General features: G+C 37.6%; 1 protein-coding gene across 1 annotated transcript in view; it reads left to right on the top strand.

The window, feature by feature from the left end:
- The window catches only part of OCA2 (OCA2 melanosomal transmembrane protein), a gene marked incomplete at its 5' end in the record, with an annotated part of 159,107 nt that extends 144,170 nt beyond the window's left edge, over positions 1–14,937 (top strand). The window contains one exon of the mRNA XM_083855828.1: positions 14,745–14,937. Within this exon, the coding sequence (XP_083711954.1) occupies positions 14,745–14,832 (88 nt within the window). The 3' untranslated portion in view covers positions 14,833–14,937. The remainder of the gene's footprint in view (positions 1–14,744) is intronic.
- Between the last annotated feature and the right edge of the window lie 2,239 nt (positions 14,938–17,176).

Below are 17,176 nucleotides of genomic sequence, written 5' to 3'. Positions count from 1 at the left end.
TTGCTAAATTGCATGTAGTCTGTGGTGAAATTATCTGGAGTGAGAAGCAAGAGAAGTGGGAGAAGAGGGTCAAGAACAGGATCTCTTTGGCAAGAGGATAGAGTGACATAGATGTGAAGAGAGATCAGTGGAGAGGTGGAAGATTAAGAGGCCTCCAAGGCCAAGAATAGTAGAGGCAGACCTGTCAAAATCAGTGAGTTGCTGGGAGGAAGAGAAAGGAACACTGCTTCTAGTTTCACTTAAGAGGTCAGTGGAGGGGACTCCAGTGAGAGTGATTTTGTTGGCAATAAAATGAAATGTTCTATTATTATCAAGTATTTTTTAAGTTTCTGTCACTGGCAGAAGAAAGAAAAGAGGGCCAAGCTGAGGCTTGAAAGGAAGTCTCCTTGGTTGTACTAGTTTACATTACAGCTTATTGAGGAAAATCCTATTTTTTTGATATATATACACTAACATAGAGGAAAACTACATGACCTGCATTAGATTGTGGAGCTGACCCCACCAGATGCTGTGAATATTGCACAAGATTTATGGTCTTAACCAGAAGAAATAGGCAGAAGGTAATGTATAACTTTCTCATTGGCCCCACAGAGATTTTTGACTTACAGCGTGAACTAATTTCCTTTCTCTGCCAGAAATGCACGTATGTGCACACCAAGGAAAATAAGCTTTATATCTGGTATACTGACATTAAAAAAGTTGTTGGTTAGATCTTCAGTCTCTTCTCATGTTTCCATGGCCTTTGGTGTTGTCTCATTGTTCTATTCAGACTGCAGAATAAATATCTCCTCAGTTAATTGATTGCTAAAATTATCCCATGTTTTCAATATTTTACTTCAAATCTGAGTACATTCTTCTCACACAAAGCATATTTAGTCAGTGTATATCCTGAAGTGCTAGCAATTAGTATGTCGACACGTAGAAGAATTTGAAACACTAAATACGTGCTGAAGCTTATCATTAAATAAATTACTTCAGGGAGACTTGTGCAAATTGTTTATTTCCATTGTAACTACATGGTGTATTTGGTGCAAACTTAATACTATACTTGAATTTAGAAAAAGTCTTCAAATACACTTTTAGTTCTTAATAATTTCAACCAATACATGCAAATAGTTCATTTGTTCTTTATATTTTGGCAGATATTATTCTTCATCATAAGAATAATTGGAGGTTTCAGGTACACTGGTGGAATATTAATTTTTGGCTTTGTGAGATTTCTGAACAGTATTCAGAATACATGACTGTCCAGAATAAAAATTGCATGCAGAAGTATTATCACTTTGAGCCATAATTATGTATTATTCCCTACTCTAGCAATGTTTTCATGTTCAATGGGTATACATCTGAGTTGTAAACTGATTAAGATTTTGAAGCCTTTGAACTTTGTTAGGGATTATTCATTAAGTCATATGTCTTCTAAAAATATTTCAGTAAATGGGACTTCACTTTTCTGCTTCCCATTAAAGTTGGAAGTATATGCTGTGGCAGTATCAACAGCAGTGCACTAATTAAATCATGTTGAAATTTTAACTTAAATCGTGATAATAATGTTTTCTTTTTTTAATAACTGAATTTTAGTTTTCCTATATAACCTAACAATTCCTTAGGAATTACCTGAAATTTCAAAATGCCAGACTTAAACTCCACATTTCTTTGCTGTTACCTTTCCAAGCCTATAAGCACTCTGATTAATTGGAGACTAGAACTATATAATGGAAGCACATGCAAAGCTAGATCACCTGTTCTAATGCTTCTTGATTCATATCAAGTTATCTCCTTGTAACAAGTATATTTCAGAAAAGAAAAAGAATGCCTTTGAAAAGCTTTTTGTTCCTTTCTTTTCATCAAAATCTAACTTTTTATCTGCTTTCCTGTACAATCATATTGCTGTGAATGTGTCGCTGTGTTTTCCACCTAATAACTTCACTTTTCAACTTCAAACACTCTTCACAGGGGAGAGAATGGTGGGGACAGGGGGCTTGATTTCTCAAGTATAATTAAAATCCCTGAAATGTCATCAAAGCTGGTGGCTGGGAAGAGGAAAAAACCCCCTATTAATATTCTCACTGAAGGAAAGAGCAGTCTGAGGCCACACTTCTTTACACACTGAAAAAGTCCAAGTAGGTGAGCATCATTATAAGTTACAGAATGTTTCTACCTAGACAGAAAGTCAATCAAACTTAAGACGCAAATAGATAGGAAATAAGGCTTCATTATTCTCTAATGTTGATGGAGCTGCTTGTCAGTAAAGGCAAGATTCAGCTCACCTCACTTTTCCATTCTACAGTGTTGATATCTTTATTTCCATCCTTGGCTCTCATTGTAGTCATTGGAGAGAAACAGCTCTTGGAAGGTCATTAATTTCTGAGTATGAGTCGTGTGCCCAGGAACTGGGCTTGAGCTCGTAAAGAAATGGGAGAAGATAGTCCTGTTCCAACAAACTGTCTATCCAAAGCTGTGGATAAATGAGTTAGTGGGAGCAGGGAGGAATGGGAACTTGAGAAGGCAACAAGTTCAGGCAAGCAGAGGTGATTGTAAGAAGAGAAGAATTAGTGAAGTGCTTATGTATTTACATGCTTTTTTTGCAATTTGACTTGGAGAGAAAAAAAGCCAAGCTGTCTTATCTTGGTTTCTGTTTCTATGCCACCTGGGAGATGATAAAAAGCTCACACACAGTTTTTTGTATTGAGCGCCACATATTTAAATTCTCACATGTGTAATGTCTTATGTTCTGATATAAATTGGTTTTGTTTTCAAAAAAAAAATTCCTAGTTTTTTCAGCTTCATTCAGATTCATCAAGTGCCAAGATTCCAGTTAATTAGAACATGCTCAATTTGATTAGACAGTCACTATAGTTGCTGAACAAGAGTGTTATTCAAACATTGTTGAAATTAGAAAGTGATTTTCTAATTAAATAGGGTAGTTTTACCAATTCTGCAATTATCAGAATTATTCAGTGCTGGATGGAGAATATTTGCTTGGAGAAAATCTGTACCTCCAAACACTGTTTTGCAAAACAATTTGCAAGAGATCCAAACAAAAAGACAACTTAGATGGCAGAAAGAGGTATGAAATCTGGGAAACTCAGAGACCATTGTCAGTATGAAACATATACATTTGCCATATATACTCTGATTGATAAGCCTTCTCGTGATAAAATATTAATTTTTCTGCAGCTAGAGTTTGCTTTATCCAATGCTTTATATTTGCCTGCCAAACATAATACAGCCATTTGGAGTCATAATATAATTTCACAGGGGATTTAATTTTCTCAAATAGTTTGATATCTTTAATAGACCTAGCAAAGTGACTTTCCCTGTTACTAGATAATGCATTAAACAGACAATCCTGGTGTGTCCTAGCACAATTAGAAGAAAGGAAGATTTACTGTTTACATTATTTTCATTATAATGCATTTGAATTTAGAGAAGCTTGAAGGAAGTAGTGGTTTTTATAGAATAGGAAATAGATTTTTATTTTCTTTTGTAAACTAGACACTATTTTTCACATGAAAGATGTGGTAGAATTTACTGTATTCCTTGTTTTTTTTTTGCTGCTTGAACTTAGCGGTGAATTTTGATAACTTAAAAACAAATTATCTTCCTGATTATATTTGCACTCTGGGGTACTTCATTATTATAAACAGCACTAGCAAAACACTTGAACTTCCTGATCATTACTTGAAGTTTTTCAGCTTCAGTGAAGGTTACTTAAATAGGGCTACTCTTAAGTTTAAAACAGAAAAATAGCTAAATAGGCTAAAACAATAGTGGTTAGGAAATGAGAGTGGTTTTAAATTGATAATGACTAAGAGCTGCTTTTGTGGGAGGAGGTATAAAACTCACTCCTGAAAAATAAATAAAGTTTTGTTGGTTTGGGGAGCTTTATTTGAGGGTGTTTGTTAGGGTTGTTGGGGAGTTTTGTTTGTTTATGGTTATGTTTGTTTATTTTTTGTTTGTTTTTTTGTTGCAAGGTGTCAGTTTTATTCCACGTCTTAAAAAAGTCTAGCAAAGAAAAAGGAAAGGGTTTTTCCTAGGAAAGTTCATAAAAGAGTGTTGGCCTCGAGAATTCCTGTGTTTGTTTTTTTCCTCCTTTGTGGTACAGTTTGACATATATTACTAAATATTACTAAACAATTTTAAAAGTATTTGTGGGTTTTTTCCCTTTTTCTTTAAGCCATTTGTTATTTTCTTTACTTCTTGCTGATAATAAGGGGTGAAAAAAAGCCTATTACAGGTTCAAAACTAAATGTCATCTTATAGATAGTTTTTCTAGTATTACGGAAATTATCTAAAAAATAGACTTTCTAAAGGCAAAGGGACAAAACCTCAAATATTCCACTCAATAAACACTCCTATTCTGTCTCTGGCACCATAAGGATATTAATACCTACTTGTTTCAGAATTTTTCTTTTATTCATAATGCTGCATTAGAAATGCATTAAAGCGTGTTACTGTGCCTTCTTTTTCCAAGGCAGAAAATTCAAGACTCTGTTGACCTTAGCTGCAAAGGCCAAACTTAGAGAAATAAATTAACATGGAAAATATCTTCAACATATCTGAAAAAAATAGTGTTTCTCTGGTGAGACTTAGGAATGGTTCAGAATCACTTGATTACACTTAAACCAACTGGTTGGTTTGAACAGCTGGATGGTCCAAGCTGTTCAAAGGACTAAAAAAGAAAATGAATGAAGACAGGGGTACATGTAACCTTCATGTAAGTCGCTGACCAAGGCCATCTCCTATATAACTCACTCGTTAGTGCACTTCTATTGCCTTTCTGTGGTCTGTTATCAGTTAAATGTAGGCCTATTTGCATTCCTGGAGTAGCAATCCTTCTCTTCCACTGCAGAGTTGGAGATATGAGAAGGGAGACAGAAATTAGTGTAGCAAGCATCTTACTTTTCACCCATTTGTTCAAATTATAAATATAGTTAATTATCTTTGTAATTACAAAAAAAAATCCAGTGCTTTTATTTCTGTTTTTCTCTCGTTTTAGACACTCTAATTCATATTCCCAACACAGGCCTAAGTAACACTCATGATGATGTGGGTTAGATAACAACACCAGGACTAATGTGTCTTTCTCAAAGAAATTTCTGAAAATGTAGTATGTTTTTAGGAATTGAGAAGTGGACTTTCTCAAGCTCTGCTCTATTAGTTGGAAGTGCCTTAAGGCGTAAGTTGGCCATCTGTAACAATTAGACAGTGATGTTTCTGACTGATTGATAACAATATCTGTGAACTGCTCATATAGCTAAGCCCATGTTTAATCATCCTGCTGGTGGTACTTATCTGCCTCACCACGCTATACTTTTTCATCTTCTCCATCTGTTAGGTCTCCTCAGGGTGACCTTGTTGTGGTCTTCCAGTATCTGTAGGGAGCCTATGAGAAAGATGGAGAGAGACTATTTACAAGACCATAATGACTCCAAACAGAGCTCCAACAGCAGGCTTAGAAAACTCTTTGCTGTGAACATGGTAAGGCACTGGGACAGATTGCCCAGAAAGGCTGCAGATGCCCCATCCCTGGAAGTGTTTAAAGCTGGGCTGGAGGGATCTGACGTGGCTTCTCTGAGGCGGAAAGGCCTGTACCCTGTAGTGCACCATGATGGCAGTGAGGGCTTGTAAGGCTCCATCTGCCCCCTCATTTGCCTTTGGTTAATGTTTCATGGTGAGTGGCAGGGAAACCTCCACGTGCAGCCTGCTAGAATGAAAATCTCCACTCTCTGCTGTTCTCTTAGACTGTGCAGCCTGTAGCATAGAGTTTGAGGTGAAAAGTTTACTGGCTTTACATCATTAACAGCCTTTTATCAGGAGGCATCTGCTGAATTCATAATGAAAAGTAATCATTACTGCAGAGGAAACATCCTTCTACTTCTTCATTCAAAATGCAATTACATTGCTCCTTTGTCCTGATGAACTTCTGTACACTAGTTCTCTATCATTACATTGTATGGAACTAGAATGGGAATCTTAATATGGAGAGAAAAAGAGGGGAATAGGGTGGAACTTACTCCTTTTTATGCAACGTCTGGCTTTTTAGCAAAGTCTAGGGCTTTTAAAAGTTGGGTGTGCTCTGATGAAATTATTAAAGAATGGGCTGATTACTCTCTACCATAAAATGTCATTTCCTTTTATCTTGTGCTTTAATCAAAATAAAAGACTATATTTGGAAGAAAATAAAATCCAGGAAAAGTGCCCCAAGATACCATTTGTGAGGGTTAGGATTAAGGACATTAATGGAAATAACATTCGAGCAAACTTCCTTTCCCGAATCCTCACTAAAAAAAGCAAGATAATAAGGAGTTAGTAAAAGTTATTTAATTGGGAACATTTTGTAACTGAAATAAATCACAGTAAATTTCTGCCATATCCATTATCTTTGATTTGTTTAGACCATATATAAATGCACTTTAGTCTAAAAATGGACAGATACAGTTTGTTTCAAAAACATGCAAAACATTTTATTTTATGAGACATTTCTATAGCAGGGAGATTTGAGCTATAAAAAGGTATTTTAAGAAAAATGTCCTTAAGCCTCAAATTTGCTTTTTTGCAAGGCAGAAAAACATATAATTGTCAGAAGTGAGTTTACAATATGTTAAATGTTTCATAAAATACAGAAAGCGTAACTGCAAACATTGCAAAACCTATTTCAGCAGTCCTAATGTGTTAATTTTTGCACAGTAAACCTCACTAGTTCTGTGTAAATCTATCTCATTAGTAGAATATTTGTATCAAAACCATTCAGGCAATTCATGAGAACAAGTGCTGTCAGACAAGACACGCTTCATTGATTTTCTCTTCTAGTTGGCCATGATGATTTTAATCTTCTTACTCTCAGAATCACTACCACACCTCATTACACAGATGTGTAAGAGAGGAATAACTATGGCTTTCCCAAGATGCTGAACCAATTACATACATTTGCATTTCCTAGACTTTAGAATGGTGTGAAAGTTTCATAACAAAACCAGAAGTCGCAAATTGAGGATAAAATTTGTTTTGGGATCCGCCTAAAAGATGTGGAGAGTAAATATATTGCTAATATGGGATGATAGATCCAAGGGTGACATGAAGTCGCAGAAAAAAGCACTAACAGATCATCTTGAATCTTTGTGCCATACTTTATCATGACACATCGTACATCTTTAAGAGGGTATGAAGTGAACTTGTCTGTCTATAGAGAGGATGTTCTCCTAATATTCATAGAAACTTAGAATCCTTTAGCTTGTAAAAGACCCTGAACATTATCAAGTCCAACCATTACCCTAGCACTGCAGAGTCGAACTTCAGGAATGGTGACTCCACACTTCCCTGAGCAGCCTTTTCCAATGCCTAACCACTCTTTCAGTGAAGAAATTTTTCTGAACATCCAACCTAAACTTTCCCTGGCAAAACTTGAGGCTATTTCCTCTTGCCCTATTGCTAGTTGCTCAGAAGAGACCAACTGACACCTTGCTACAACCTCCTTTCAGGTAGTAGTTGAGCAATAAGGTCACCTTGAGCCTCCTCTTCTCCGAGCTAGACAACCCCAGCTCCCTCAGCTGGTCCTCACAGGACTTGTGTTCCAGCCCCTTCACCAGCTCTGTTGACCTTCTCTGGATACAATCCAGCACCTCAGTGTCTTTCTTGTGAAAGTGAGGGGCCCAGAACTGAACACAGGACTTGAAGTGTGGCCCCACCAGTACAGGGGCACAATCACTGTCCTGGTTCTGCTGGCCACAGTATTTCTGTTACAGTCCAAGTTGCCATTGGCCTTCTTGGTCACCTGGGCACAATTTGGTTCATGTTCAGTGGCTGTTGACCAGCACTGCAAGGTTCTTTTCCATGGGGTAGATTTCCAGCTACTCTTTCCCAAGCCTGTAGCATTGAATGGGGTTGTTTGACCAAAGTGCATGATGTGCATCTAGGTGGATCTAGACAGCCACACAAATTTATCTGTATTATGTTGGTATTTCTGAGAAAAAATATCACCACTAGTTCTGTGTGTTCAGGTCTGTTTCTGTACCTGAGATTGTGTCCCTGGCTGTCTGCAGGATTTCACATTTTTCTATCGGAATTGTATATTTATTTTAAAAAGAAAGGTCAGATATCCTTGTCATCTAACAATTGTCTTGCTAATTTTTAAATGATCAATTACAGTATCTTTTTTACTAGAAGTGATATGTTTTCCAACTTTTTAAAATGGTTTTTCTTACTGGCCACTAATTTACCATATATGAATAGGTTTTGGATAATAATCAGTCTTTCTCTGACAGTCTGACTTTTTCTGACAGTCCTGTGTTTAATCTCAGTTTCACCACAGTGACCTAGAGAGAGATTGCCACGAATATTGTATTAACAGTAATTTGAAACTGCCAGGTGGAGCTGGCAGACCAACTATTGTCTCAGAATTAAAGCCTGAAATTTTTCTTTTGGTAACCAGAATTTTGGAAGGCTAAGGAGAGGCTTGTTGCTTGTTCTGTTGGTTACAGCCAAACTCCTCTAGGAGGATGTTCAAGACGGTAGGAGGCAGACCATAACACCTTTCTATTTTCTTGCTCAGGATCTGATTTTCCCTATCTCAGGTTTACTCCTGGCAGTAATTCTTTGGAAAATCTTAGCATAGACCCAGACAGAATATCATGAGAAATTACTATAAATTTAGCAAGCAGATGAAAATAGAATTATAGGTTTTGTTCTGTGTTTTAAATTTCACAGAAACTCCTATGTATGGTAACTAGTAGGTAGCCACACTGTAATTTTTATGTAATTCTAGACTATATGAAATTCACAATAATTTAATGTTAAATTAACGATCAGTTGCAGTTTTAGCCACATGTTTTTTGAGCTACAACAGGTGTCTGGATTTGAAAGAATCATAGGTATATAATAAACATTTTGAATACGTTTTCTTTAAGCTGTTAGGAAAGTCCATACTTTCCTTTCATATAAGCTGGATCACTATGTCAAGGACTAGGAATGATGAAAAGGTTGACACAACTGAAATGATAGGACACTTACAAGGTAGTTTGCATTAAAAGACAGGAAAGAAGAAATATTGTGATTATATCCTTTTGTTGAAGAGAAAATTATTTACTTTGCAAATTGAATTATGACATTTCATTAAAATGTGTAACTTTCCTTTTGTTCAGAACTTACCTTATGTATGTCTTAAGCATGTCCACACCTGAGTCTCTTTTTTGAGGCTGCTTTCAGAGACTTTTAGATGTTAAGAATGAGCTCATATTTATCAAAATTACAGAACAAAGCACTGCATACAGTGAGAGACTGTCCAAGATTGAGAAGAATTATGTCTTCTGTTCTTCATTAAATATTTTCTGATGAGATGTCAATCTTCAGGCGTGCAGATGATGTCTACTTATACTGTGTTGAATAACAGAAGGACAAATAAAAGTGTGAGAATCACAGAGTGGTTGAGGTTGGATGACCTCTGGAGGTCTCTCTCAAGCAGGACCACCTAGGGCCTATTTCCTGCCCCATATCCATGACTTTTGAATACCTCCAAGGATGGAGACTGCACAGTCTCCCTGGGCAACCTGTGTCAGTGCTTGGTCACCAACAGAATAAGAAAGTTTCCTGATGTTCAGACAGAACCTCCTGTGTTTCATTTTGTGCTGTCTCTGGTCCTCTCCCTGTGCATAACTGAGAAAGGCCTGGTGCTGTGTTTTTCACACTACCCCTTCAAAAACTTATACACATTGATGAGTTCCCCTCTGAGCCTTCTCTTCTCCAGGCTGCACAGCCCTAGCCCTCAGGCCTTTGCTTGTATGATTGATGCTCCAGTCCCTTAATCATTGTAGCCCTTCACTGGACTCTCTCCATTATGTCCATGTCTCTTGTACTGGGAAGGCGAAAACTGGGTCCACCCCTCCAGGTGTAGCCTCAGCAGTACTGAATAGAGAGAGGGAAAGGATCATCTCTCTTGACCTGCTGGTAATATTTTCCTAATGCATCCCAAGATACCATTAGCCTTCCTTGTTGCAAAGACACATTACTGGTCATGTTCAGTTGGTGTCCACAATCTGTCCAGGCCCTGTCTACCACCAGTCTTCTTCCACTGCCAGTGGTTTGGTCTTGGGAGATTTGTGCTGTTGCTTTTCCAGTGAGAATCCACGGAAGGTTCCCCATTTCTTTGTAGACATACTCCTTCCACAGATTTCCCCAAGGATGCACAGGCTGTGCAAGCTGTGCACAGAGACAGCATGAGCTGTCAATGAAGGTGGTGCCTGTAGGCAAGGTTTTCATGCATGAGAACAACTTGTATTTTGTGTCCAAAATCATGCAGAACAGGGAAATGAACCTGGGTCTTATACATACTGGATCCTGCTGGCTCTTGAAGCATCACAAAATAGAGCTGCAAGGTAATGTAGGAGATCAGTTTGTTCAAAAAACCTCAATTCTGACCCCCAAAGGCTTCACTATTATTATTTAGCAAATAATATTGGATAAACTTATAACCTAAGAAAACGGTAATATTCACTTCCATAGAAACTTATTAAAAATTGACTTTATTCCCAGAATAGTCATACAATGCTTTGCTTTTCTCCAAGTAAATACAGGGCCAGAAATCTTGCAGTGAGATAGAATTAGAAATATCTAGGTCATTTCCAGTGAAAAGGTTCACTTCTCCTGCTAGTTTTATGCCCACGGTTGACTTCTAATACATATTTCACACTTACCTTCACACAGTTTCATTTTGTTCATTTCAAATTCTTATTTTGATTTGCTAAGAACATGCTGAATTCTGTTCTCCATGGAGTCTGACATCTCTCCCACACTGGGACAATTTGCAAGCTTTTCATTACTGGATTGCTGAAGTTATTAATAAGTAAAACTTTGTCCAAAACAGATCCCTGGGGCTCTCACTTGAAATGTTCTCACTATCTTACACTGAGCTAACATCTGCTTTTCGTGTATATTTAGGCAGGGTGATTTCATTTAGATAGGAGTTTTACATGTAAGCTTCTAATATGAAGAGGAGGAGGGGAAAAGGGGAGTGACTGCTAAATCCTACCATCCTTCCCCTCCTTGTATCTGATCTTGCTTCCTCCCTTCAGTGGTAAACCCTCCCTCAGCTGGCTGTAGAGAGCAGAGATGCACCTGTTGAATCATGCAGGCACTGTGTATATCTCTGTCTGCAGAGAGGAAAAGACAAGGAAAGTGCAGTGCAAGATGCTAAAATGTATTTTAATGCCAAATATGATCATTAGTGTTTCTTATGAATCTTATGAATCTTTTAGAACAATAAAGGTTTGGATAACTTCCAAACTCCACTGATCCTTTTCCCTGGGGTGGAACTAATGGACAACATGGTCCATTTTGATTCCAAGGGAAATAACAGTGGCTGGAAGTAATTTTTATGTAATTTAATATGCATTCTTTGACTTAATATAAATAAAGAAAACATTTGTAGCTGTACATTATGGCCTGGGACAGGAACTTTATGTTCTCGGGGGAAGAAAGCAATGGGTAGTGTAAATAGCACGATCCCATGATACTCAGGGAATCAATTAACTCTGCAGTAACTAATACTTACTGACTGCGTTTCTCTCTTCTCACTCTGGTACACAAATTCCACATTGAATTTGATCCAATTACATTAGTGCTCAGGCCAGTGAGCCTGAAATTTAGACCTCAAGTTGTGGAGTAATTGCCCATGCAATGAGAATAACAGCTTTGCAATTGGGCCCTATGCAACTATCCACACTATGCGCGGTGAGGTTCCTCCCCAGGCCGGCTGCTTCTGGTTCCAGCTACACATTTGACTGACACTGTGATAGTGGCGGTATGATCCCAATTCCTTCATGTGGTCCTGTATAATTAATCCATTTTCTTGCATGTGCTTCCTCCAAATTTAACAAGCCTTTTTGTTCTCTTTTCAGTGGTCAAGTAGCTCTTGAATCTTTTTGGATCCTTTCCTCCTCTTGCCAGTTTTCACAAAGGCAGCATATTGCCATTCATTGCTGAGCTACTGTGCATTCTCCAGGGAGGTTCGTTAGGCTGCATTAATAGTGATTAAGATCTGCTCTGTATCCACTCCGCCCAGTGCCAGCTCATTGCTTGCCAACTGTGAGGTCAAGGGATCTATGTTTTCTGTCAAGCAGCAGCCGCTGCTCTTATGGGTGCTGTAGCAATCTCCAGCTCACCAGCCTGTCATGTAGATGGAGCCACAGGGAGCATTCATTAAATAGTGTAGTAGGGGTTTTAGACACCCTATTTTATTTCTATAGCCATTGCTGGGTTTGCTTTTTTTTTTTTTTGTCCTATCAGGACACTTTTATCTAAGTGAGATTAGGAAATCTCACGGATCAGTTTGGCTGACAAAAGAATGGTAAGGGTCTGTGAAAGAGCTGGCTAGCCAGGAAATTAATTTACTTATTTTTTGCTTTTTTCCTCTTAAAATAACTCCAGGAGATGCATTAGGTCTTCTGTTTTACAATATAATCAATTTGATCATAATTTGGTAACTAAAGAGTGATTCGGCTCTTTCAAGGAACAAGTCATTCAAAAGCAAGGATCTGACCAGTCAGACTGGAAAACAACACTTCTCTGTAGTATATTTGTGCATGTTCATAAGAAAAAAAACCTTCTTCCACCTCCAAAAAATCCTCCAAGTACATTTCAGACTTTTCAGGAAATATTTGAAAGCAGTGAAAATTTTCTAACCCTTTTTAGGAATTTTTCACACCTTTCACCATTCACCTCTTGGACACACCCTTCTCTCTACTCTCATTTTTTTCCCAAGTCCAAACAGCAGCTTAACATTAATGCTTTCCAAGCCAGGAGAGCAATAATGATGCCTGATGCCAAAATGGCAGAACAGGGCAGCACACTAGGTCCAAACCCCTAGAGAGATGGAGGAGAAAGCCTCTGGAGCCAATCGTGGTGGGAACTGTTCTGGGGCAGATCTTGCAGGCAATATTAGGTGATGGATGCAGGGACACTTCTTGTAGAGAAGAAGACAGGCCAGCTTCTTCAGAGGGATACCAAGGATGCAGAAATTAGATCATCTATCAGTTTGAGAGCAGGGGTTTCCTTTTTTTTTCTCCTGGATTGCATCTATTTCTATAGGTGTGTGAGATGACCCCACTTCAATATTGTGTTGAGTGGTCATGAAGCTGGCATTATGGACAAACTTGCTCTTTGCTAAATAATTCCAACAGTTTTTTTAGCGTGCCAATTTCCTAGTTATTCTGCAAACTTTATAGGCTAGGGCTGATTATTTTTGTGTTTGCAATGATCTTCACTGCTGGTAGAATTCCCTTCTCACAAACTCAAACCAGTGACTGTTAAAGGCAATAGCACTTCTGATCTGCTGTTCACATCTATGCCTCTGCCAGTCAGCTTTCCAGACAAACAGCAATGGAAGAAACATCTCATGAATTTAGGGTAATGTTGCAGTTGCAGGTAGAAAGCAGATGGCAATGAGCAATTGAGAAGTTTAGTTTTCATTTTATGCAAGGAGTTGCATAGTCTGATGAAGTGGGTGCCACATTTATTGCCCCAAGAGGTCTCTTCTATCTGTAGCTTGCCAAAGGAAGGAGCTGCTCATTCAACCAAGCTCAGAGAATAGCGTCCTCCTGTTGCCTACAAAACGGTTGTCTCAGTACTCTCTGTCAGTAATGGCAGAGGAGAAAAGGCTCAAGTAACTTCTTAAGGGCAAAAGTAAGGCAAAACCGCACAGTTAATATGCCCACGTATGTAAGTTGGCCTTAATTCAAGAAAAAGAATTAATAAAATGCTGAACTTCAGAGAAAATTGTCATGTTTTCCTGAGTTTTATGGAAATTCTTGTCTGAATCTGGCAAAAGAAAGTGTCTAAGGGTATCATTTGTGGCATGATCATTTCTCATCTCAGCTCTCCTCATGGTATTAGTAACATAAAACAAATGAGTGTGGTCACAGCAGTGGTTTTTCACAGATCTCTGGTATCACACAATAATGCTTTTGAGTTTCAGGAAACTTCTTTCACACATCTGAAAGACCTACAGATTTAACCATCAGACTTTGCCAACTCCACAATATCCTTTTGACTTGTCTGTCTCTGCTCTTTGTGTTAGTCTAAAGAGAGCTATTAAATATGGGTGTTGTCTGAGAAATCTTTTCCTGTGGTGAAAAAGAGAGCTTTTTGGGAAGAGCAGCAAAGTTTTAGCAATCTTACAAGTGCCTAGGATTTATTTCCAACAGTCTGTTAATAGTCAAGTCTCTTAGACTTGGTGAGAGGTATGGAAGAGGATTGCTAGCTGAATGTGACTCAGATCAACAGGGAAACAATTTAATGGGTTTGATCCATATATTCTGTTACAAAGTGCCATACTAGGATGACACACTTAACCTGAAGGGATGCACACTTGAAAATAATTTCTAATGCTGCATAATTTGTAAGAATTGTTATTTTACCTGTATAATTTCATGCTGCGTGCATGGAAAAAACCCTGAAAAATGCCAAAACAACAAGGCATGCAAGATTCGGAGACAATGTAAATTGGAAGGGGTGTTCTGAAATCAATGAAACTATGTGAATTTTGACCTCGTATTTCTAAGGTTGGAGGAAGAAATGTGAGCTTGACTATTAGACTGTCAATGCTCAGTACATCTCTGCTTTTGGTATTGCTATAAACATATTATTCACTTGTAAGGTGTAGGATAATTCAGATATCCTTTTTGTAAATTGTTTGGAGAACAAACTATAGTATCCTTATTAATCTTTACTTTATTTTATTGTTGTTGCAGGTTAGGTTTCCCCATGATGATCGTGTCCTGTACCATTGGGATGTGCTATCTTCTTGTTGCTCATGTTGTAGTAGGTTGGAACTCATAGTAATTTATACTTTCAAGACTCAGATAAGCTTTCTCTTTTGTTTAGTTTATATCAGAATGCTAAGAACACATATGAAAGGCAAAAGATGTGTAAAACCCCAACATATGGTATCAATCAAAATGATTGTTGGCATAAACATCAGATATGGTCATTCTTAACCTTTTGTTTTATGAACAATATGCAGAACTAGACAATCAAAATTAAAAGAATGCATATATTTCATTATGAATGCAATTAGTATGCAGATAAAAAAGAACCATCTCAAGGGGATATGCTGTGCCTGAAAGTTTGTATTGACACAATCTGAGTATAGTCACAGATGAAAAACTCATTCACAATAGCAGATGTTCAGTAATTTCTTCTTAGGGCTTCATTCTTCTTTGTCAATATATTTAGCTATTTGTATGAAAGTAACTAATATTCAAGTTGTAATAATTGACAGTTAAGCAGAAAATCTGTACACTATGAAGGATATATCATTATCTACATTAAAAATAAACACATGTCCTGAAAATGTGCTGTGGAAGGAATTATTATTTTGGAAGCAGGATTGCATTTCCTGGTGGCTTTGCTTTTTTCATTTTAAAGCTCCTAAATGGTGTTAGGTTACCACTATTTATTTTTTCTTAAAATAAACTACTTTTCTTACAAAAGGATGAACATAAATAAAGATGAAGCATTAGACATCTTCCATTAAATCATTAATTCACCTTTGTGAAGGAATACTCTTAATAGGTTAAAACACTATAAGGAAGAACGAGCTCATACTTTGATTTTCTTATCTCCAGTGATAATGTTTTAAACCACATATATTGTTTTGTATAATTGGCTGCCAGAACAGGTCAAAATTGTCATTATGAACACTAAGTCCTGTGAGGTATTCAAGAGTTCAATTCCCATCTTCCAAAACCTTGGTGGATTTGGCCTGAAATGGCCAATTATGATGGGTGTGTTTTGAGTCAGAAACATTGGCAACCTGGTGTGTGCAACCCAAGTGAACAAGTCTGAATTGCAGGAAGCCAGTAGAGATGATTGAATGCATCTTTTCCTTCTGGTTAGTCTTTGAGATAACCAGGTAAGTGGGAAAGAAGCAGTATGTCCCCTGCCAAAGTGAGGAGATGTGAGATTAATCATACATCCCGTTTCACTCATATGTAGGTTGTATCATTCACCAGGATTTAAGTGTGAACTGTGACATTAAGAAGGCAATGGAAATGAGGCACAGCACTCACCCTAAGCAAGGGCTGCCACACCTCCTAGCAGGTTCAGTGATAGCAGAGAAAGTGTGTGTGAAGCCAGAGAGGAAAAGCTGTCTCCACTGATGCCAGACCTCTCACCAAGGCTTTCATTCCCACCCATGTGCAGCCCCCTGGATCAGTGAAGTCTCCTGTGATAGGCCTGAATTTTACAACACTGCTGAGAAACCTCGAGGTTGTGCTAACAGTGACCATCTTTAGAATCTGATCTTCTCCCAGAAACAGCATAACTTCCATTTCCTTTTATAGATCTGAAACAAAACAAAAAATCCCCCAAAACCAATCAAAAAACCCACCAAACCCTTGTGATAAGTCTGGATCAAAACAAAGAATAAACAATGATGCTGAAAGACACTCCTTCAGATAGTTTTTCTGCAATTGAATTTGGCCTGTTTCACTCTCAGTGTCAAGAGGAGTTTACTAAGTAATAGGAATTCTCTTTCAATTAAACAAACATTTCCTTTAATCAGCTTAACATTGATCTCTGGTTAAAAATAGTCACAGGGTGTTTTATAGCCCTCAACATTTCTCACAATGGGGCAGTATTGGTGCAGTCATTGATTGCACAAGAACTGTTGTACTAAGCTGTAGAAAATGCAAAAATCAGCTTCTGCTAAAACACGACGATTTAAGGTTTTTTTCTTTTCTGTTCCATTAAAACACTGTTTGCATGTAGGAGTATAAAAATTAGACTATGGTCACACAATATAGTGTGCTAATTATTTTAATTGTGCTTTGTAAGGCATAAAAAAATTAACTAAAACCATATCCTGCTTCTGAGCCCTTGAAACTTTCCTGCAAATTCTGACCAAATTGTGCTAATAATGCAATCACAGTAGCTAGCACAAAAAAAAAAAAAAAAAAAAAAAAAAAAAAAAAAAAAAAAAAAAAGCATATTTGCATTTACATTCTGCTGGAAGGAGGAAAAGAGTAATGCAGCAAATGATATCCACCTATTCATGTCAGCACATACTTCTGAACACTTTGGTGCAAGAGATCTCACTGGCTTCAGAAGTGCTACATCAACAGGATTCGAATGGGATTTTCTTTCTGCTATGTTGCTTGTCCTGTCAAAAGAAGACAAGTAA

Source organism: Zosterops lateralis (assembly GCF_965231275.1).
Source record: "Zosterops lateralis genome assembly, chromosome: 2".
In the NCBI taxonomy this organism is placed as follows: Eukaryota; Metazoa; Chordata; class Aves; order Passeriformes; family Zosteropidae; genus Zosterops; species Zosterops lateralis.
The sequence above is the reverse complement of the archived record's forward strand: the minus strand, read 5'-3'. Positions and strand labels throughout refer to the sequence as shown.